Below are 21,170 nucleotides of genomic sequence, written 5' to 3'. Positions count from 1 at the left end.
TTCCGACCACATAAAGTATATATATTCTTGATCAGGACCAATAGCCGAGTCTATCTAGCCATGTCCGTCTGTCCGTCTGTCCGTCTGTCCGTTTCTATGCGAACTAGTCTCTCAGTTTTAAAGCTATCGCGATGAAACTTTCCCGAATGTCTTCTTTCTATTGCAGGTAGTACATATGTCGGAGCCAGCCGGATCGGACCACTATATCTTAAGGCTCCCAAACAAATATAAGAAAATTCATTGTAACTTTGTAGGAAGTAGGCGTTTTGATTCTTGACTACTTAAAAACAAAATTGAAATAAATCGAAACGCTGAATCTGGAATCCCTGGAACTGCACCGAGTGAGTATTCTTTTATCTACAAGGGTATATAAGCTTCGGCTGGCCGAAGGTAGCTTCCTTTCTTGTTTATTTTCTGAAATCTCAAAAAAGTTTAAACTAAATTTGGGGTTTAATATTCAATCTTAAGTTACCACAATGGCGCCCCCATAAGCATTACATTCAGATGCAGAACTATGAGACGCCACATGTTGGCTGAAATTGGTAACTATAAAACAGGGAAGGTTTCCACAAACATCCACGAGAGGGCTCTGCTGGCCACGAACAGCTGACTTCAGGCGCTTACCAACACTTGCTCCATACTCGATATATTCGATATAGCGATAACATTGTTAACCCAGCTCTATTTGTAATATAATTTTTGATCAGCCAACAAAACTTTTGTTAAATAATGATGCAACACACAAAGCGCATGGTAAGTAAACTTAATAAACTGAGTGGAATGCAAAGTTACATAATCCTTGGTGCTTTTTAGCTGACTCCTCTGATAAGCGGACTGCGCAATTTACCGGCACGCGGTGCAACAACTACGACGGCAGCTGCGCCCGCCAAAATTGAAAAAAGTAAGTGATTCTAGGATTCGAATTATGAAATTGAACTCATGGTTGGCTTTCTTAATGCAGCCGTCAACACGGTTACCATTTTGGGAAGAGTTGGAGCCGATCCCCAGCTGCGGGGATCCCAGGAGCACCCGGTGGTCACCTTTTCCGTCGCCACACACACAAACTACAAGTGAGTACGATTACCTATGTGTGTGTGTGTGTTTCGGGGCACAGCATGTGTTCGCAATTGAACTTGAATTTGAATCTCCAAGGAGGCCAGACAGTAGCGGTCATAAATATAGGAACATTACATTATTTCTTTATCTTAATTATTACAAATTTCCAATCTCTGTTTAAAAGGTTTATTTACAAGTTTTACAGAAATCTCCACCAATCAAAAAACCAAAAATTTTAGTTTTTGTGTCCCAGAAACCATTCCAACTCTACTAGATATTTTAAAACCATCTTTTGACAATCTTTTTCTAAAATCAGAGAAAATTTATTCCGTAGCACTTTAAAAACTCTACAGATTTGGTCACACCGGTCAGTTTTCAATTGTTAGAGGTTTTGAAATAGTCTATAATAATTTGAATATCCTATATTTTATTTATAACCACTTTTAAATATTCTTATAATGATTTTTAAAGCTTATATAGCACGTTAAACCTTTCCGAAAATTTAAAGCAAACTCGGTTTTTTTAGTCACAGAAAACCCTTTAAATTAATTAAAATAAGTGAATTTTTAGATGCTACTACACAGACATTATTACTAATTACTTTTACAAAAATTCCCGCACAGATACGAGAACGGCGACTGGGCCCAGCGCACCGACTGGCATCGAGTGGTGGTCTTCAAGCCCAATCTGCGCGACACCGTGCTGGAGTACCTGAAGAAGGGACAGCGCACCATGGTGCAGGGCAAGATTACCTACGGAGAGATCACCGACCTGCAGGGCAACCAGAAGACCAGCACCAGCATCATTGCCGACGATGTGCTCTTCTTCCGCGATGCCAATAACTAGGATTTAAGCCCAAAAGACCAAACCTAATCTTAAGCACAAAGTTTAACTTGCAGCATTGTAAGCATTTATACTATACGTATGGATATATTATGTTATCAAATCTTGGATTACATGCGTAGTTGTATTTCACATGGGCTTTACCTCGACGTTATTTTTGCAGGAGCACTGTGGAAGGTATTTGCTAGCTTCCTGTTTTCCTTTTAGCACTTCGTACTCTCGCTGAACTTTCGTGACTTCGCTCTGCAACTTTTGGATTTCTTTTTCCAAAGACAACAGGATATTATTGTGGTAATCCATGATCTTGGTAATCTGTGGTTGTATTTATTTAAATCTTTATAAAACGTTTAAATTACTGTTTATTACCACATTTTTTGGAGGTAGTTTTTCGGACGCCTCTTTGTTGTACATCTCGATCTCCTCCCTTAAGGTGTTGCACTGGGCGGCTGTACTTTCCGCAGACAGAAGTAAACTCAGCAAATCCTGGTAGGTGAAGCGGGCCAAGGGATATGTTCGACAAGCCGTGCTATCAGATCTCGGACAAGCCTGCTCCAGTCGAGTAACAGCCTTCTCTGCCTCGATCAAATTAAACTCGTTGTCATTCAGCTCCATTTCTACCTTAAGCAAACAGCAATTTATTGAGCCCAGCAATTGGTCCATTGAGAATACCTGTGCTGGTTTAAAATATATGATATCTATATTTATTTATATCCGGAATACCTTACATTTTTGGCATTGTCCAAAACCTTTTGCTCCTGGTCCTTGATGAACTTCATCTGGTTGTTAAAAGACGTCTCCATCTCAAGGGTGTCGCGCATTAAAAGATCCGATAGCATATCCAAGTACAGGAATGTCGTCGGATCTGAAGAGTTTGACTCACTCATAATTTGAAAGATTGTGTATTTTGATTCTGTATTTCTGTAACTAAGTTATTCTTAGAATTTGGTTTGAAAATTTATGGGATAAATCATAGCTTGCTTTGCTTGGGATTCAATTAAAAAAAAAAAAAAAACTTAACAATTAAAAAAAAAAAAATTTTTTTTTTTAACTTTTTTAAAAATTTTTTATTTTTATAAAGGATTCCGAACTTGGACGTTTACCAATCAGGAATGGTTCGACTTTAAAGCGCTTACCATCCACCATTTATATATCTCTTTAGCTACCAACATTGGAGACCCACTCAAGACCCGCGATCCACAAGCGCTCTCCACATGTGAGCTCGTGGAGCGACCTTATCGCTGTAGACCACCATGAGTGTGTAGAGTGTGTTATTCAGCCCGAGCTCGGTGGCCTGAGAGACACAGTTCGCAGTTAGTATTTGCCAGTTCAAATGCTGCCGGCGGTCGGAAGAGTTGATAGCTGATCGAGTGCTCCGTCCGCGGTTCTTTTTCCATTCCTTCGAGCACGTTGTTTGTCCCGGATTCCAATCCATCTTCGCGACCCGCAACTATCAGTAGTTTACTGGCTCCCCCTTTGCGGAAGATGATGATTTGCTGAAAGACAACAACACCGCAATAACTATCATATATCATCCTCGAATAAAGTTGGCAGTAAAGAGGCAAATATGGCTGTGGATTATGTGCTGGAGGACCTGATGGGAAAACTAGGTGAGTGGATTGCTTTTTGGAGCGAAGACTTTTGAAAGGTCAGCTGTTGCGTTGCCAGGCGTCTCCATCCCTCCCCTGCTGATAAGAACCCAGTGTTAAAGCTTATCATTTTGAGAGGTCTTATCAGTGATGCAAGCTGCCATGGATAATATTTGATTTCATGCCCGCCAAGTCGGTTTAACGCCGACGTTGTGTTCTGCATTTAAATTTCATAATTAATTTATTTCGGTTTTTCGCTTTTAATCTCCGCCTAATCTATCCGGCTGGCTACCGTTCGTCAAGTGCTCAAAAGAAGCCGCCTCTAATACTGTTTTAATTACACCTATTTTTACTTTTTCATTTCGCACTATTTCTAATTTAATAAATCCTCAAGGCCGCTCAAAAGTGACAGACATCTATGACAGCTTGATAGAGACTCCGACGACCTGTTGATCTTCTATAGATTCCATTTATATAGTGTTCTATCGACACATGTTCGTGTGGGCCAAGTTCTGAGTTTGAGCCTTCTTGGCTTTAGCACAGTGACGCTAAAACGAGTGCGGCGCCTGAAGAGCAAACAAAATTGGGATGGAAAAGGGGCAGTGACGGCTGAGCTTTCGTCACAAGACTCTGAAGTAGGCTCATCATAAAAAGATCTTGGGATCTACGGATCTCTGGGCTATATTCTGCTAATTTATTGTACACTCTAATTGTGCGGTTTATACATTGCAGTTAGCTTGTGGGAGCTGGAAAAATAAGCCTGTTTATCTGCTCTATGCAAAGCAGTTAATAATAATTGTGGGAATACAGTAAAAGCTCGACGGGGCGGAACTAAGCTATAAATCATATGTTTATAGCTCAAAATATACTCAAATGTACAGAAAATTTCTTTAATTAAAATCATATCTATTTGTTATAGAACACCTACAGCTTTTGCAATAATTTTCATAGGAAAACCATTCAAAACTGGTTTTCTACTTAGCAGTCGAGTAACCGCAGCCTATAAGAAAGTGAGAGGAGATGGAGAGAGGGAGTAATAAACGCATTAGCGACTTTTTCTTAATCGTAATATGTTTATTCATTCGCATACGATTGTATCTGTCAAATGCAAAAAAATAAAAAACTCAAACTGGTTTGTTCAGATTCAACTGTATCGCAAATGCGCTCAGCCCTCAAAATTCACATATCGCTCTTTTTATGTGTATTTATTTTGTTGAAGGCCTCTTTGGTGGGCAGGCAGCTCTAATTACTTCGAATTTGGAGGCGTGTTACATTGCTGAATTCGTGAGTTTTTGGTATGGTAAGGTTACCATAAAACCAGAAACTTGCAATGACTTTGAGAGTGCTTCCACATGTGCTGTGTGTGAAGCTCAGAACAAAACTGAAACGACCTTCAGTTGTTTGTAACTGAGGGAAGTGAAAATGTTAAAAAAATATTGCGAAAAAGAACAAAACGAAACCGTAAAATAGTGATTTAAAACCCTGATCTACCTCAATCCAAACCAAACAAGATTTTTTAAACCAAAATAAAAATAGCTTTCAATAAAGTATCCACGAATAATGAGATATGTAAAAAATACAGTTTAATTTTTTAAATAATAATAATCCATATTATTACTATAAATTAGACTGTACTATCACAGTTTTGTAATATTCCATGGCCTTATCAATTTCCTTTATCACCTATATTGTTCCCAGAGTAAACACCTCTCTGTAAACTTGCCCTATATTAATTTTAGTGGGCAATCTGTAGTTTTCGTACATCAATTATAACTGACTATTAAGAGAAGTACAAACATTGAATGGGCCAAAAACAAATGTCATATTCAAGGGCCCCATGGCAACAATTATAAGGCCAGCTATACTGATCGGATGCAATAAATCCCAAACAACAATAGCCCTGATATATGATATAGCATTTAGTTTTAGTGGCCCCTGATAATCCGCTATGATTTCCACATGTGAATTTACTATTCCAAGTTTAGTTATCATGATTTCGCTTTATCGATTGCCAAGATTGTGGGCAATTATACGCTGATTATGTCTATTGGGGGCGTAATTGAATTTAATTAAGGATTGTGTCAAATTATAAAAATTTAGATTAATTAAGTCATGCTCTTTGGCTTCGATGACATAATTTTACACTCCACGCAATCATTTTAATTACAAAAAATTTAAATTCTCAGACGATTCACTCACGAGTTGTCGATCCTAACGTAACCGGGGTGAACGTAACTTTCTATATCGTTTAAACGATCAATAAACGTAACCCACAAATCAATTGAAACGGTCGATTGAACATTGGACCGCTCAAGTGTCAAATTCTCGTATCTAGGCTACATACTGTCCAAGTCGATAGAAATTTACACAGCCCCGATGCCCTCTTTCAACGCGATCGCCAAGTCATAATCGATTCAATGCATTCTCCCAAGACATCCGAGTCGAGTCTCCAATAGACTAAACCAAACCAAACTGTGGGCAAATATTTGACGGGCCATACGAATGCGCTTCAATTGAAATCGAATTGAATAAATTCCACTTGATTTAATTGCAAAGCCTTTGGTGTGACGACAATGCCACCGAAACCCATAAAAAGATCTCATCTGCATAAAAGTCGGGTGTTTCTTTAGGTTCTTTTATCGCTGATACGTGGGGTTTTGGCTAATGATTTCATAAGAAATTTGAAATAAATCACTTTACTTATAAGATCTATATCTTTAGTATACAGTGACATTCTGTACAAAAAATTAATTTACTAGTAACTGTATATTTCCAAATAAAAAGTAAAATAAATAAATTTAAAACAAAATATAGAAATACAAAAAATAACCTTTAAATTTTTATATTTGCTTAAATTGTTTAAAAATTGGATTGGTTTGAGTAACGATAATGATAGTTCTGTTTGTTAGGTATTATAAAGTCTGTGATCCATTCAACAGATAATAGCTATTGGTTATTTAGCTGGAAAGTTGACTAGAACAATTTCCTATATATATTTCTGACCTTTCCCAACCGGATTCTAATTGAGCTTCTTTCTATTTGCAGGGGAATTTGGAAAGTACCAGTTCCTTCAGTTCTTCCTGCAGGTGCTTTCCGGCCTCACCGCTGGCATGCACATGCTTTCGCTGGTCACCGTGGCCGCCGTTCCCGAACATCGGTGCTTCATCGAGGGCCTGGACAACAGCACGTTGTCGGTGACGCCGTGGAACTCGAGCGCCATCCTGGCCGCCATCCCACTGAAGGCCAATGGCGAACTGGAATCCTGCCTCATGTTCGATCCCTCTAATTTGGGATCCAATGCCACTGTTAAGTGCACAAGTTACGTATACGACACGACGTACTACAAGACCTCGCGCACCATTGACTGGAACTTCGTTTGCGAACGCCGTTGGATGGGTTCCATTGTGCAGACTGTTTTTATGCTGGGAGTGTTCACTGGTGCCGTCACACTGGGCGGACTCGCCGATAAAGTGGGCCGAAAGACCGTGTTCTGCTGGTCAGCTTTATTCCAACTGATCATCGGCGTGGGCGTGGCCTTCATTCCCGAGTACTTCTCATTCATGGTGGCCCGCTACCTGCTGGGCATTGTGGGATCTGCGGGCGCCTACATCTGCGGCTTTGTGCTGACCATGGAGCTGGTGGGTCCCAGCAAGCGTACTGTGTGCGGCATTACCTTCCAGGTGAGGGAGTTATCCAGAGATCTTATCATCTATCATTTTTCACATTTTTCAAAATATGTTCCTTTATCCCTTCACTAGTGTGAAAAGTGAAAGGAGATGTGGAATTCAAAATAATGCAACAAAAACTTGTGATGAAAACAATTGTTTTTTACTTTTATGTGTTTTTTGTCGTATTTCTGTTAAATTTTATGGGTTTTTTGTCTTATTTCTGTTAAAACAGTTCTCCCATCTAAAAGAATTAGAATTAGAATTTGGGTAGATTTCATAACAATTAATTTTTGGCTTATTGTTGAATTTTTTATTAGGGGTTACAACAGAATTTTTTTGAAAAAATGGACAAAAATATAGTTTATAGATTTAAATGCTAGTCGAAAAGGGATTTTAATTACGATCTTAACTCGGTATAACATTCCATATTTCGACAAATTGTTCCATTGTTAGGAACAAAATACTGATTTATTTTCGTTGAAAATAGGGTTAAACTGAAAAATTAAAGAATGTGGTATTTAAAACGTATGCAATATAAACTGGACTCTGGATCCCTCAGTACGAGATTATATTCCAAAATCCTCTTTAAATATCTTAAGCTTTGATTGCAATTGCTATAATCACCAAGGCACCTTGAATCTATCAAATCAGCGGCATCTCATTATAAAGATCTCTTACTTGGCATTTAATCTCTATTCTCAATTTGTATCCATTCTAATAATCTCCCATCACTTTCAGGCTGTCTTCGCTGGTGGCATCATGTTGGTTGCGGGATGGGGAGCACTGATCCACGACCACCAGTGGCTGCAGGTGGTCTATGGACTGCACGGCTGCCTGTTCCTGGGCCACTGGTGGTGGCTCGATGAATCTCCGCGCTGGCTGTGGATGCAGGGTCGGGCCGCCGAGGCCGTGGATATTGTGGCCAAGGGGCTGAGGATAAATGGATCTGGCATACCGGTGGACAAGGAGTACTATGTCCAGAAGGCCAAGCAGCAGGCGGCTGCGGAGGAGAAGACCAGTGCTGGATTAAGTGACCTCTTCCGGACGCCCAATCTGCGGATGAAGACGCTGAATGTGTGCCTCTGCTGGTTCGCCAATTCCCTCGTTTACTACGGACTTTCGCTGAGTGCCGGCAAGCTGTATGGCAATCCCTACCTGATCCTGTTCATCATGGGCCTGGTGGAGTTCCCTAGCTACATAACCATTGTGTTTGTCCTGGATCGCCTGGGTCGTCGATCGATCACCTCCACTTTGATGTTGGGTGGCGGTCTGTGTTGCATCGTGGCCGCCTACATTGATCAGAGCAGCTCGACGGCAGTGGTGTTTGCAGGAAAGCTCCTGATCGCCGGATCCTTTGCCGTGATCTACAATTACTCCGCGGAACTGTTTCCCACTGTGGTGCGAAACTCGGCCATGGGATTGGGCTCCATGTGCGCCCGTCTATCTGGCGCCCTTACCCCACTCATCACATTGCTGGACTCGTTTGATCCCAAGATCCCAGCCGTGCTGTTTGGCGTGGTGGCCCTGCTTTCCGGTTTCTGGGTGATGTTCCTGCCGGAGACCATGAACCAGCCCATGCCCGAGTCCATTGAGGATGGCGAGAACTTCGGAAAGGGCGATACTTGGTTCAGCCAGTGCGCTGGTCGCAAAAAGCGACAGAATAGCGTATATCCCGATTATCCCGAGCAGATGGTGCCGCTCAAGAACATCGAGAGCAAGTGAAAAGCCAAGCCAAAGTCCCACAACCAGTTTAATGTCCTTGTTACCCTGTTTTTCTTGTTAAGAATTCTACTCTTCTGTTTAGTAGTATGTTTTAAGAGTTGCTATCCATTCCAAGAGAATAAAATGATGCTGCAGATTGGGTAAAACTATGGTTTTACCAATTTCTGTGGGTCCTTAAGTTGTTTGTAAATTATATTTTATTTTTTTGGGGACTGTTAGGACTTATCAAATATTTAAGCGTTAAAGTTCTTGATAAGCAATCCATGAAATTATAAATATTTGCATACTTTTAGGCCACACATAACGTATACGTTATGCGTATACGTAACGTAGCTTTTAAAATATGTTTTTGGAATATCAAGTTGCAGTTTCATTTCATGGCAAAACCAATGCACCTCCACAACACACAAAATGTTTTTCCAAACTTTCGCCAATTAAAGTTTATTCTCCGCCGCTCACAGCAAATACGAGTTCGCCTGGCCTTGCAAAGTTTTCAGTAATTTCCACTCAATTGCACTATCGAATTGCCAATTGTCGACAGGGATTTCCAATGTCAAATCCATAACCCAAAGCTGCCCCACACACCATCGCCCGTCAATTAAAGTTGGTTCAAAGAGTTTTGTTTAGGTTTTTCTGTTTTTGTTTCGTTTTTGGTATTTCTTCTTGTTTTTTGTTTTGTTTGGTACATTTGAGAACATTCATTTCGAATTTGAATATATTTTCAATTTAAATTTTAACTACACGTAGGCATATAGATTTATATACGGTATGCATGGCGATATCTGATGCGATATCGTTACACCATTTCGCTGGCTTAGAATTACATTAACATTTACATAGATATAGTAGCTTTATATCTGGGATTTCTTATTTCGGTTTTCGGATCGCGGTTCTCGGTAGCGCCGTCAAAGGTACACAGAGATAGAGATATCGTTAGCAGGTAGTCGCGATGGCCTAACATCAATATTCTTATTCTTACACATAGACATACACTCAAATCGAGAGATAAACACATCTAGATGCGGTTGCTAGCCAAAGAACACTGGTATCAGAAGCCAATTTCGGGTAAATGCTACACTTGAAATGAGGAGGGGTGGGAAAGTAATGGGTAATGGGGGTTCGAGTGCCTAGTAATACAAACATACGAACGTAGCTAAATATATGTATGTGTAAATTAATCACAATTGAATCGGAAAATATTTACAAAAAATACTCAATCCAAGCCCCAACCATCTTCTGTTCGTTTTGGATTTACAACTCAAGTTTTCAGTTTCAGCTTCTCAGCATCGTCTTCGTCGCTGCCTAATGATTATGCTCGTTCAGGGCACTTGGTCTGGACAATGGGCGCCTTGACCTGGATGCCTCCAGATCCAGTCTCCGCCAGCATGGCCGTGTGCACAATTATGGCCGGCTGGTCCTCGCTCTGTGGATGCAGCTCGTGCGACTCGCCGGGCGTGAGACTGGCCAGGGCGGCCAATAAGTCATGGTTGACCAGCGGCTCGCCCTCCTCGCGCGGCTCCCAGCCGGCTGGCGGCGAGGCGGGCGGCGAGATGAGGAACTGTTTGACCGGCGCCGGCGGCTGCAGGTTCTTGTTGCTCACCGGTGTCACCGGCTGGGCAAAGTAGCAGGTGATCACCGTGCGCGGGTTGAACTCGTACTGGTGCAGCTTGATCCGCGCATTGGCCGCCGCAATGGCGTTGTCATAGTTCACCCGCAGGCGGCGGAAGCTGCGCAGCCATTGGAACGTGGCCGTTTCGCTGAACGTCCGGAATAGCTCCTCCATGGCGTGCTTCAGTTCCGGATTGGCAAACACCTCCGAATGGATGTTGGTCACGATTATCGAGGTGGGTAGGTCGTCGAACGAGTCCGCGTCCACCTCCGGCTCTGTGTCGCTGTCCACGTCGCCCTCTTTAGGTAGCGTTGGATGCTGATTGGGTAGCCCGTCGGCGGCGTTGATGAAGATGTCCTGGTCCGGCGATAGCTTGTCTATGCTCCCACCGCCGCTGCTATTCTGCGTCGACTTCAGTTTGTTCGAGCTCTTGCTCTTGCTGTTGTTGTTGTTGTGATTACCACGCGGAGTGGCTTCATTGGTCTCATCAGGAGGAGCTCCTCCAGCGGAGGGAGTGGCGTCGGGTGTGGCCGGATCAGGTGCATCGGCGGACGCATTGTTGTTGGACTTGGCCGCATCGGACATGGCTGGCTGAAAAACATCAGGTAAAGCTATTTTAAAACATTTCGTTAAGTGAAAAGTTAAATAGAAATAAAAACGTATTTCCATAAGCTCATTAAAAGCAATTAGCATAGTTTTAAGTGCACATTTTCCTCTCTGTGGGAAGTCGACGGCTGCTTAAAAGTGCTATTTTTGGAGCCAAAAGCATTACTGCCTTATTTATACACATACGGTTTTTAATTATAGCCCTGAAGGCAAGGATTTTCCAGTAATTAGATTCAACAAGTCGGTGACATTTTCCATAAATAGAACTGTCAGTCGGCTAGCCTTCACCTCCAAACATTTCTAAAAAATTGGTAAACAGCGTTTGCAAATTAATTCCACACAAAGGGTGCTACTACTTTGTTTACGTAATACACTTGTAACAAATTTCAAGCGCCACGCTACGACAATAAAAATTGGTTTGCTCCTTCCTTCCATGCAAACCAATTACGAGACCAAAAAAACTACAGACGTGTCTGAGTTTCGGGAAGGAGTGGGGAGAATATAAGGAAGGCCAGGACTTAAGTATCGACACGTGAAGCTAATCAATAGGTCTACCGAGCGGTTGGAGTGCCCGAGGGGAATCGAGATGGTGACGCACTGTTGATTCACAACTGCTCTTGATTTTATTGTTATGCCTTAACAAACTTGGAGCGAAGGGAAGGCGCCGCCAGACGGGTGATTAATAGTGGCGAATTTTTTGTGAATGAATGAATGAATGGGTGAGGAACTGGCGCCGCTGGTTGCTGGCGTCAGAACAAGATTGGTGACGTGTGTCTGCTTTCGCACCTGTGACCGCCACGAAACCCCAAACCCTTAAACCTTAAACCCCGTGCTTTCATTATAATAATAACTGCCAGTCGTCGGTCCCCCATTTGTATGCTATAAAAATAGCATTTCTCTTAGTGTTTTATTGTGACCCATGAATCAGCAATATGCAGTGAGTTAATTATACGCTGTTTACCCCAAGGAGGCAGCTATTTTAGCCAAATGCAAATGGTTCTCTGTGCCACCAGCTTGGGTAAAGCAAAATTGGCTTAGTTTTGGGTGAGAAATTTGCAAAAGTTTTTACGATTTTGGGTTTGGTTTCGGGTGAGCTGAAAATGTTCGCTTTGTATTCCTTAATTAATACTTTGGGCATAAATTAAAACCCCGTTTTGCCAGAATTTTTTATGGATTTTAATTAGATTTGGGATTTAATTGATTTAGATATTAAAGAGATATTGCCATAACTAGGAATTAAATCCTTTTTTAAGAGCCTGTTAAGATCCTTATAATATTATTCTTACTAAGAAAACAATGTTAAATTAAATTTATCATGGAAATCCTAATTAAAATTACTTCCTAATCTCTGATGAGCAAAAAACACTTTTCTTAAGATCTTGATCTATTTTAAGCACGCAAATAAGCGGTGTTCATTGTGAAGTGGATTGCTTTTTAATGTAATTAAATTGCAACGCCCCCATATTTGTGATAAGCCATCATACTTATGCACTCCGAAAAATGAATAACCACTCGAAGGGATGAGGAGGCCAAGTGGTGGGTTTTAAAGCTCGCCAGACGCTACTCGGCGGCAACCCCTTTCCCCCAATTCTCCCAGCCGAAGGTTCTTTCACTTTCCCTTTTATGGCCACTTTTTTTTTGTTGACTTTCACCTCAACGCAGCCAGGCAGCAGAGGAACAAACAGCGTGGCTAACAATAAAAACAAAGGCCAAAAAAGGAACCCAACGACGAGTTGATCTATTTCCGGATGATTGATTTCCTTGAAAGGACACACCCACACAATTGTTACTTGTGCTTCCCAAGGAAGCGGGGATGTATGGAGGATATTTCTGTATCGGAAAGTAAGGGAAACTCGTTCATGACGTGTGTACTTTGTTTCGCTGAGCAGCTTGATCCCTATCGCAGGAACAGCACGAGGACGAGGAAACTGCAAGTCAGCATAAATGAGCTGCTGGCATGCAAATCGCTTGGCCCCGTTGTGACGTCATCGTTCCTGCACGCAATCCATAAAAAGCAAAGAAAGCGCACTTTAAACTAGACAAAAGTACCTCTTAGCCCCGCCCACTTTTCTGAAGGGGAGGGAGGCGGTACCGTGGTTTCGACATGATGATGAATTGCCTGCCGGTCGTTAGCCAGCGACCTTCACTCATTCATAATTGCTGTCATCATTATATCAAGTGGTCGCCGCCCCCCGGGAATCCTGATCTCCATCCATATATCCATTCATTCGCCAATCCATCCATCCTTTTGCTCATCCCGTCATAAGGGACTTTTGCTGATTTTTTTTTCTCTAAGTAGCCTGCACGTAAGACACGCAAAAGCTCTTTAAATCATCTGAGACGGCTTCATTGGGGCACTTAGAAAAACCAAAAACACAAAGGAATATAAACATATTGGTTTAAGCTAAGGATTAGTCTACAAGCAGCAAATTCTAATATCATGGAGATATTTTTAAAATATTTAAAAATTTCTTATAGATATTAAAGGCTGCAAAGACTACTATCATCATTTTCGGAAGTTTGACAACTATTTTGATTTAGTCCGCTTGTTAAATTTAAAGTAGGCTTTAAGCTCTCAGTTTCCCTTCCTTAAATTTACCAAGCGGGCTCTAATAATAAAGTCCTTTTAGACACCATTTTAAATTTTTCTCTTAAGATCCTTAAAGAGTTAAAATGGTTTAACTCCAATTCATTTAAAACTCGTCCTTGCACTTAACATTGATCGGATGTGTGAGTGCGCATACGAATGTGATTGAATTGTGGCCTTATTTACATTATCGTCTCGTTTTCGTGACAAAAGGCAAATCCCCCGAGTGCGTTTTCCACTCTCCATTACAGCTGCAGCCGCTGCAGCATTTGTAGTTGCAATTGCATTTTACACCATTTTAATTCAAATGCAAATAACGTTGAGAGGGGGAAGATTAATTTGATTTTCTGCTAACATTTTAAACTTTTCCTCGGCAATTTTCCGCCTTTGCCAGATATTTGCGATTGATGTATACCGCTTGGAATTTAATTAAATTCTTCCTGGTCTTTTTGCAGGGCTCAGAGCATGGCTATGTTATTACAGCTCCTTCTTGCGGTCTCCTGTGGATGAGGATGAGGATGTGGCTGTGGAGGTTGGTGGCTGGTGGCTGCTGCTCATATTTGAGCCTGCAAGTGTCGGCTTCGTTTGCCACATGTCACATGTTGCTGCAACCGGAATCCTTTCAAGGCAAACGCAAAAGGTCAGGCGGTCAGGTATGTGTGTTGCTACAGACCTTATATACTGGCCGTTGGGTATTATATTTTCAGGTATTTTATCACGAGTTCTGTGGCAGCGAAAGGTTCACAAGGTCACGCGAAACGTGTGCGAAACCTAAGCCATTGTTGAATGGAAGCCTCGTCAACAGAATTAATTGAATCCTAATTAGTTTGAAACTTCCTTTCCTTTGTTTTGGGCTTCTCGTTTCTTACCCATTAGTAGTTCCTGGTACAAACTTGGTAATTTCGCACATATGCTGAATGTGGGAGATTTAAATTTTACCATCTATGGGCTGCATTTGAAAGTCTGCTATGCTATTCTTCCCACACAAACACACAGGATTCTCTGTAATTGAGAGCTCCAACAAACCGACTTTTTGCTTCCACGGCTGCTGTGGTTGGATAATTACTGCCAAAGGTGAAACGTTCACCGAAAGCTTACCCCGCATGGGCGGTTCTGCGTGGGAGTGGCACAACCTGGGGGCGGTTACCAGGTGGCGGTGGGTGGCAGCGGAACAAATACGGCTGATTGGCAGGACATTGATTGGTCGCATGTACCGTGTGTGTAAAATGCAAAATGGCTTAGCTTTGGACTGCAAATCAGCGAAAATTGTGTGTGCACAAAGTACATAGCGTGACATTCTTGTAAGGCTAAACGTTAAAAATGTTAATAAGTTTGTAGTATAGTTTGCATTATAAGCATTAATTCCTGGCTAAGGAAAAAGTAGAGATTGCAAACTGTAAGAAAACGATAGCCATATAATACTAAAAATCATTAAAAGTAATTCAAATTTCTTCAGCTAAGTATTTAAACTTGCATAAAAAATTCTGTTAAATTATAGAAAATTAACCACTTATAAAAATATATTTAATTTCCGACAAACTGCAAGGAAATGCAATAAATAAAATGTAACTTTATGAAATATTAATCTTTTTTTCTTAATATGAAATACCAGGAAATACCAATTACTCGCACCCCAAAACGGACATCATTCAATAAATAGATTAATTATGCCAAAAGTTGGCATTTTCTATTCAGATTAAACTTTCGGTTTCAGTTTCAGTTTCGCATCGCGCTGTCCGCTGTACCGAATGTTCTTACTAATTCAATAGGGAAACTGTGTGGGTTTGTTCTGTGGACTCATTAAACGTAATCCCCTTATCCATTGGCCAGTCCAACCAGTCACCGGTCACAAGGGGCGTCCATGATAACAACTGGCTTTCGCTTTGGGCTTTGTTGATATTGAGACCTTTTTTTAGTTGGATAGAACAGCACAGCATCCGAGGGGAAATTACTGAATTTGCTGAATTTACCCACCTTTGGCATTGCATGACAATATCAGGTTTTCGTAATTACCCGACACTTCCAGGCATGAACTGTTAATTAAATCATTTACACACCGATGGCTCGCACCGCAATAGGTTTGTAAACAAATTTGAACAGCAAGTGAATATGAGAAATGCCTTTCTTTTTGGCCTGGCATTTCGACTGACCTTCAATTGAAATTGTAAATTCATAGATTCTGATGTGGGTGGACCAAAAATCCACACACACAAGCACCCATCAAAGTTCACCCAACCCCACCCCTTCACTACTTTTACAAATTGGATTGTTATCACTCAAAGTCCTTGGGCGATGCCGAGGAATTCTCACTTGTTTCACCCCTAAAACCGATTCGACCAGCCCCTTTCTGGTCGCCTGTCACTCGCAACTGTGCATCTGTATCCTGTGGGTTGCTTGGGTTTTTGGGTTTGGGATGTCAGCGCTTTGACACGAAAATAGTTTGGCCAACTTGGATAGGGCTATGCAAAAGCGATTTATATTAAGAGCAGCCATCAGCCGACATGTGCTGCCGAAAGTCGTCGATTTGGGCGGAGAGATTAGCAAAAGTTTTCAGTAAAATAAGATCAATATTTATCTCAAATAAATGAAATATTGCCTTGCCATTTGCTATCAGCAGTTCAAGGTTGGGTTCAACCGGTTGAAACCCGCTGGTTATCGTAAATCATGACCACGGTAGTCCCCTCGATTCGCTTCTTATCGCCACTGACGCATTCGATGGACGCATCAATCCCAAAAAAAATACAACATTTGGCCATTGTTGCTATCGTTTATTGAGACGTTTACAGCCCGCATATATAGAACCTCAAGTTAATCGAAAGCGATGCCAATCAGGCCGATGTGTTAAGTGAGTTAGGAGCACTTTTGCTGGGACCTGACGTCAGTGGGACTGCCACTGCTACTGCAGCTAGATTCAGTAGTCCAGTACTCAAAACCAATTGACGAAAGAGCCGACGGCAGCGGTCTGTACTCAATTCATCAATTGGCAACCCCTGGCAAAAAGGCAACAGAACGGCAAAGAAGCTAGAAAACAAAACAAAACAAGAGAGAACGCTATAGTCGGGTGCCCCGACTATCAGATACCCGTTACTCAGGTAAAGGGAGTGCGAAAGAGATGGAGAAAAACTTTGATCCGCCGTAACTTTTTAACGAATGGTCCGATTTAAAAAATTTCTTCTACATTTCGATAGGTATTGATAAACACAATAAAACTGCATTTTTACTTTTCCAAAATATTGAAATTTTTAAAATCGTATATATGCGATTGTGGGCGTTAGAGGGGGCGTGGCACCCTTTTGAAACAAACTTGCGCTGCGTAGGAACTCCTAGAATCTGCATGCAAAATGTCAATCTTCTAGCTTTTATAGTTTCCGAGATCTCAGCGTTCATACGGACAGACGGACAGACAGACAGACAGACAGACGGACAGACGGACATGGCTAGATCGACTCGGCTAGTGATCCTGATCAAGAATATATATACTTTATGGGGTCGGAAACGCTTCCTTCTACCTGTTACATACTTTTGCACGAATACAATATACCCTTTTACTCTACGAGTAACGGGTATAACAAGAGCAAACGCAAACAGAAATAGCATAGAAATGGACAACAGACGCGACAACACAGAGCACAGACCTCAATCCAATCGCACGGGGGGAGCAAAAAAGATGAGTTGCTTTTATTTTAAAATCGTTTCATTTATTTTGCGTCAGCAGCACCGCCTCTCAATGAGGAAACGCTGCGTATACATAATTTTCTGGGCAAATATACGCAATCCCATATCTGTCGGCCGTCGATTGTGGTTGTTCGGTTGATTCCAATCAAAAGCACAGACGAGTGATCTTTCCTTGGCCTTTGCAGGCTCTTAAAGAAAACGAAAACGGGTTGTTTTCGAGTGTTCTTGGCGGTTCGGAATTTGTTTTCGAATTCCACCTTTATCACATAGTCAAGAAACGGAAATATACTCAATGGCCTTTCCCAAAATATGTACTTCCATTAATAATCTTTCTCTTGAAAACTGATTTTAAGACTCAATCTCTTTACTTCTCTAGTAATCAGTTACTGATAACACTTTAAGGGGAATAGTTTGTTATTGCTTTATCTTGAAGTGATGATTACCATTATGGTTTTAGTTTGTAGTTCCAGAAATAGACTTAATCGGATTATAATTAAATTTCCTAGTGGGTTAACCCAAAAAAAAAACCTACTTAGTAATAACTAATTCGCGGTTATTCATGACTAACACTTAACACAAGATAATATAAACAAAGGGAAGTAATCTTGAATTCTCCTAGAAAGTATCAGACAATGTAAGGCAATTAAATCCGCAATTAAACCAATTTTATTGTTAGTTTGATTCCATACAATAATGTTCAAGCCATTAATGGGATAATGGGTTAATAACCAGCCACATTTCTTAGCCATACATCCCATGCATAGGTGCTATTAAATGATAGTTCTTGGCCAGCTGTTTTGTATATACTTTTCTATATCCCTTTTAAATACGCATTTGTTGGCCGTGACACGATGATTTGCCATTTTATTCACAAGTATTAATTTGTCATGATTCTTTTGAGCGTGCACTTTATCTGAAAGTCTGAACAGCTGGCTGGGAAATGGAATCCGGATTGGAATCGCCGAGTGAATCTGTCTTCGCCTCAGACGAGTGGGCGCCACTGGGCATGGGATTGGGGATATGGATATTTGTGGCACTGGGGAAAAGGACAGAGCTACGCTGAGGTCGCTATGCAAAGCCAAGGTCGAGATTTACAGCCAGGTCATTGTGTTGCTGGTTGCTGGCAGTTGAAACGCCCACGCACACGCCCCCTGTCAACTAGCCGGGTAAAAAATAGAATCAAATACATGCATAGAACAGGAGCCGCCACAGCAAAGCTCGCATTTTATTTGCATTTGTGAATTTATTGCGTTACATTTTTCCCTGCCCCAACTCGTTGGGCTGCTTGGGGAATTTTCGGGAATTCTACGGGATTGGGTTTTCGGTTTGAAGCAGCCAGGGGCTTCTACTGTTGCTCAAAGCAATTAAATTTGTTGAGAAAAAAGAAAAACAGAAAGCGAAAGCAGCAGCAGCAGCAACAAAGCGACCGCAACAGTGGCAACAAACCGCCTCAATCTTCATTTTTCAGCCAAGGACTTGGCACGTTTTAAATTCAGCCAGAGCAAAAAGGCCGGCGACAGTGGGCGGAATTTAATTTCAACGAAAACATATTACTTTATTGTTCACGTCTTTACCCACACCTCTAACTCTCGTTCGAAGTCCTTTACTTGAAGACAGTAAAAGGATTTTCCAACTTAAGGTACATTTCCTTTGACTTTGCTGTTTCCAATGAATATGCTTTTCTTTTAAACTTTATAGTTAGTTAGAACTTCGCTTACTGAAAGTTTGTATAAGTCAAACTAGTTTTATTAGCAATTTTCTTTGATTTTATAACTTATAAGTTAAGGGTGATTTTAGTTCATGGTAACAATTTTCTACATTTAAGAAAAACTTCCTTGATTTAAGAAAAACTTTCATGACTTTAGAAAAATTTCCTTAGATTTAGAAATAACTTTCTTGTATTTAGAAAATAGAAATTTTAATGGCGATTTTTTAAAATTTTGGGTAAAATTTATTTTGAGTGTAAAGTCTTCTGCCTTAAGTTATTAAAGTTCCACTGAAAAATGTTAATTCTGCTTAAATGATTTAATTTAAAAATTGAGATTACTCATTTAGTACTAAAAATAATTCATGGATCTCTTTAAAATATTTTTTCGTGGAAAATCTTCAATGTTGTTAGCCAATTTAGTGTTCAGCGAATACCAGGAATTTTTTAAGTGGTTAACGAAACGCTTTGTACCTTATATTGGGTATTACGACCACAGTGCAGTGGCTGGAAAAGTATGCGATAACAATAACAGCGTCCACTATGTGGTAGTGCTGGGGTTACGGGCTGTCAGTCACGGTCACGGCTGCATCCCCTCCCCACCCCTCCGCTCCACCCAATTTGAGTCCGGCAAACAATGGCTGCGGTAGGACGAAGGATGATAGTAAAGGAGATGAAGGAGGGGAAAATTCAATAGCAGCAGCAGGAAGAACAAATATTCCACACCCACGCAGGAGCAGCAGAAACTGTGGCAACAACAGCTGCTGCAGGATCAACGAGGTGGGAGTGGATTCGAGGACTTAAAAACGCGAGCAAACTAAAAACAATCAGATGCGCCGTAGCTGGAATACTGTTATAAGTAGTGTGGGCATTAATCAAGGGGGATTTTTGAAATTCCTGGGTATCTTTCTAGCTATTTCTAATTTTTATCCGGAATTCGTAAATCGGGGGTTTTAAAAATAAAGCCCTTCAAATTTCTGTTCTGAGTAATAAGGGGATTTTAAGGAAATCTCTTAAGAGTTTCTTATTCTGCTGTGTGATTCCCAGAAAAAAATGTATTTCTAAAAATTCTACCTTTCTGCACAAAATTTGAATATTTTAGTTAAAAGTTTATTATATCGAAAAATAAAGAAATTTAGAGAATTGATTTTCGGTATGGAAGAATGTTTCGAAAACTGAAAAATAATTTCATAAACATTACTTTTTTTAAAGCTGCAGATAGTATTTAGATAAATAAATTTTTGGGATATTAGTCCGATTTTTAATTAAATAAATAGCTAATTTTTTTTATAATCCCTTTTTGCACGCCACTGCAAGTGTATAAAATATAGAGCAACAAAAACGACATTATTGTCGGCAAATTATGGCATGTGCATAAAATGAGCAAGTGGAAAAAGGGGTGTCTTTTTGAAGGGGGTCTGTGCTAGCCTTGTACTTTTTGTGATAAAAACAATTCTCCTGAATGTTTATAAACAAATCGAGAAAGAGAGAGTGATGGCCGCAAAAGGGGGACAGGGGATGGCCCCTGTTCGCAGACGCTGCGGCACCAACACAAACAAACGCAACAAAGGCAACACAGCAACAATTTGCACGTAAAACCTCAGCTGCTGCGTTACATAAGAAATGAGAAACTCTTGCAAAAAGCGCAAATCTCAATTCGGTATGCAAATGGACCGCTGCCACAAATTTACTTACCTTTTCAGAAACTATTCAAAGGCCAAATTGCGATTCTTTTTTATGCGCCAAACGGCCGTTCTCCCTTTTGTTGTTGTTGCTGCAGGGGTTGCTTGACGCAATTGTTGTTGTTGTTTTCGCAATGCACACTGCCCGTGGCAACGGTAATTTGCAAGTGCACCGCTATTGTTGAATATTATTTAGCCGATTGTCATCCAAGTGGAAGCTTCCAGTCTGCGTCGTCATTCGCGGAGACGCGCTTTTTTCCGCTTTTCCGTTTTCCGTGACGACCGCTCGCGAAGAATTTTGTTTTTGTTTAGAGGTGGGTGTTTTTAGTGTTGTAGGATAAGAAATGGATTTTCCCTAAAAAATCCTGAAAAATATCGATATTTAATGGCGACTATCGGCATTAATAAATCACTGAAATGTTAAAGTCTAG

At 40.9% G+C, this 21,170-nt stretch overlaps 4 protein-coding genes across 6 annotated transcripts; 2 read left to right on the top strand and 2 right to left on the bottom strand.

Annotated features, from left to right (window-relative positions):
• Positions 1–625: 625 nt before the first annotated feature.
• Positions 626–2,031, top strand: mtSSB (mitochondrial single stranded DNA-binding protein). The gene is made up of 4 exons (XM_017154844.3): positions 626–753; positions 814–901; positions 962–1,070; positions 1,680–2,031. Exons 1-4 carry the CDS (start codon positions 730–732, stop codon positions 1,900–1,902), a joined length of 444 nt encoding a protein of 147 aa, XP_017010333.2. The 5' UTR covers positions 626–729; the 3' UTR covers positions 1,903–2,031.
• Positions 2,029–2,849, bottom strand: LOC108066342 (uncharacterized). Of its 3 annotated transcripts, none has more exons than XM_070217622.1 (3): positions 2,625–2,849; positions 2,266–2,568; positions 2,029–2,202 (listed from the first exon to the last, which is right to left on the bottom strand). In XM_070217622.1, the coding sequence occupies exons 1-3, from the start codon at positions 2,781–2,783 to the stop codon at positions 2,029–2,031; spliced, it is 636 nt and encodes a 211-aa protein (XP_070073723.1). In that variant the 5' UTR covers positions 2,784–2,849. The 3 variants fall into 3 exon arrangements, with proteins under 3 accessions (XP_070073723.1, XP_017010324.2, XP_070073724.1); XM_017154835.3 differs by having other exon boundaries at positions 2,029–2,211; positions 2,625–2,847; XM_070217623.1 differs by having other exon boundaries at positions 2,029–2,211; positions 2,266–2,573; positions 2,625–2,759.
• A 363-nt stretch (positions 2,850–3,212) lies between these two features.
• Positions 3,213–9,065, top strand: LOC108066378 (organic cation transporter protein). Its single transcript, XM_017154874.3, has 3 exons — positions 3,213–3,506; positions 6,531–7,165; positions 7,892–9,065. The coding sequence occupies exons 1-3, from the start codon at positions 3,464–3,466 to the stop codon at positions 8,873–8,875; spliced, it is 1,662 nt and encodes a 553-aa protein (XP_017010363.2). The 5' UTR covers positions 3,213–3,463; the 3' UTR covers positions 8,876–9,065.
• A 427-nt stretch (positions 9,066–9,492) lies between these two features.
• Positions 9,493–21,074, bottom strand: sra (RRM_RCAN_like domain containing protein Sra). Its single transcript, XM_017154886.3, has 2 exons — positions 20,753–21,074; positions 9,493–11,075 (listed from the first exon to the last, which is right to left on the bottom strand). Exon 2 carries the CDS (start codon positions 11,067–11,069, stop codon positions 10,185–10,187), a length of 885 nt encoding a protein of 294 aa, XP_017010375.2. The 5' UTR covers positions 11,070–11,075; positions 20,753–21,074; the 3' UTR covers positions 9,493–10,184.
• Positions 21,075–21,170: the final 96 nt, after the last annotated feature.

This window comes from Drosophila takahashii, chromosome 3R, assembly GCF_030179915.1.
Source record: "Drosophila takahashii strain IR98-3 E-12201 chromosome 3R, DtakHiC1v2, whole genome shotgun sequence".
Lineage (NCBI taxonomy): Eukaryota > Metazoa > Arthropoda > Insecta > Diptera > Drosophilidae > Drosophila > Drosophila takahashii.
This window is presented reverse-complemented; position numbering and strand designations above follow the sequence as displayed.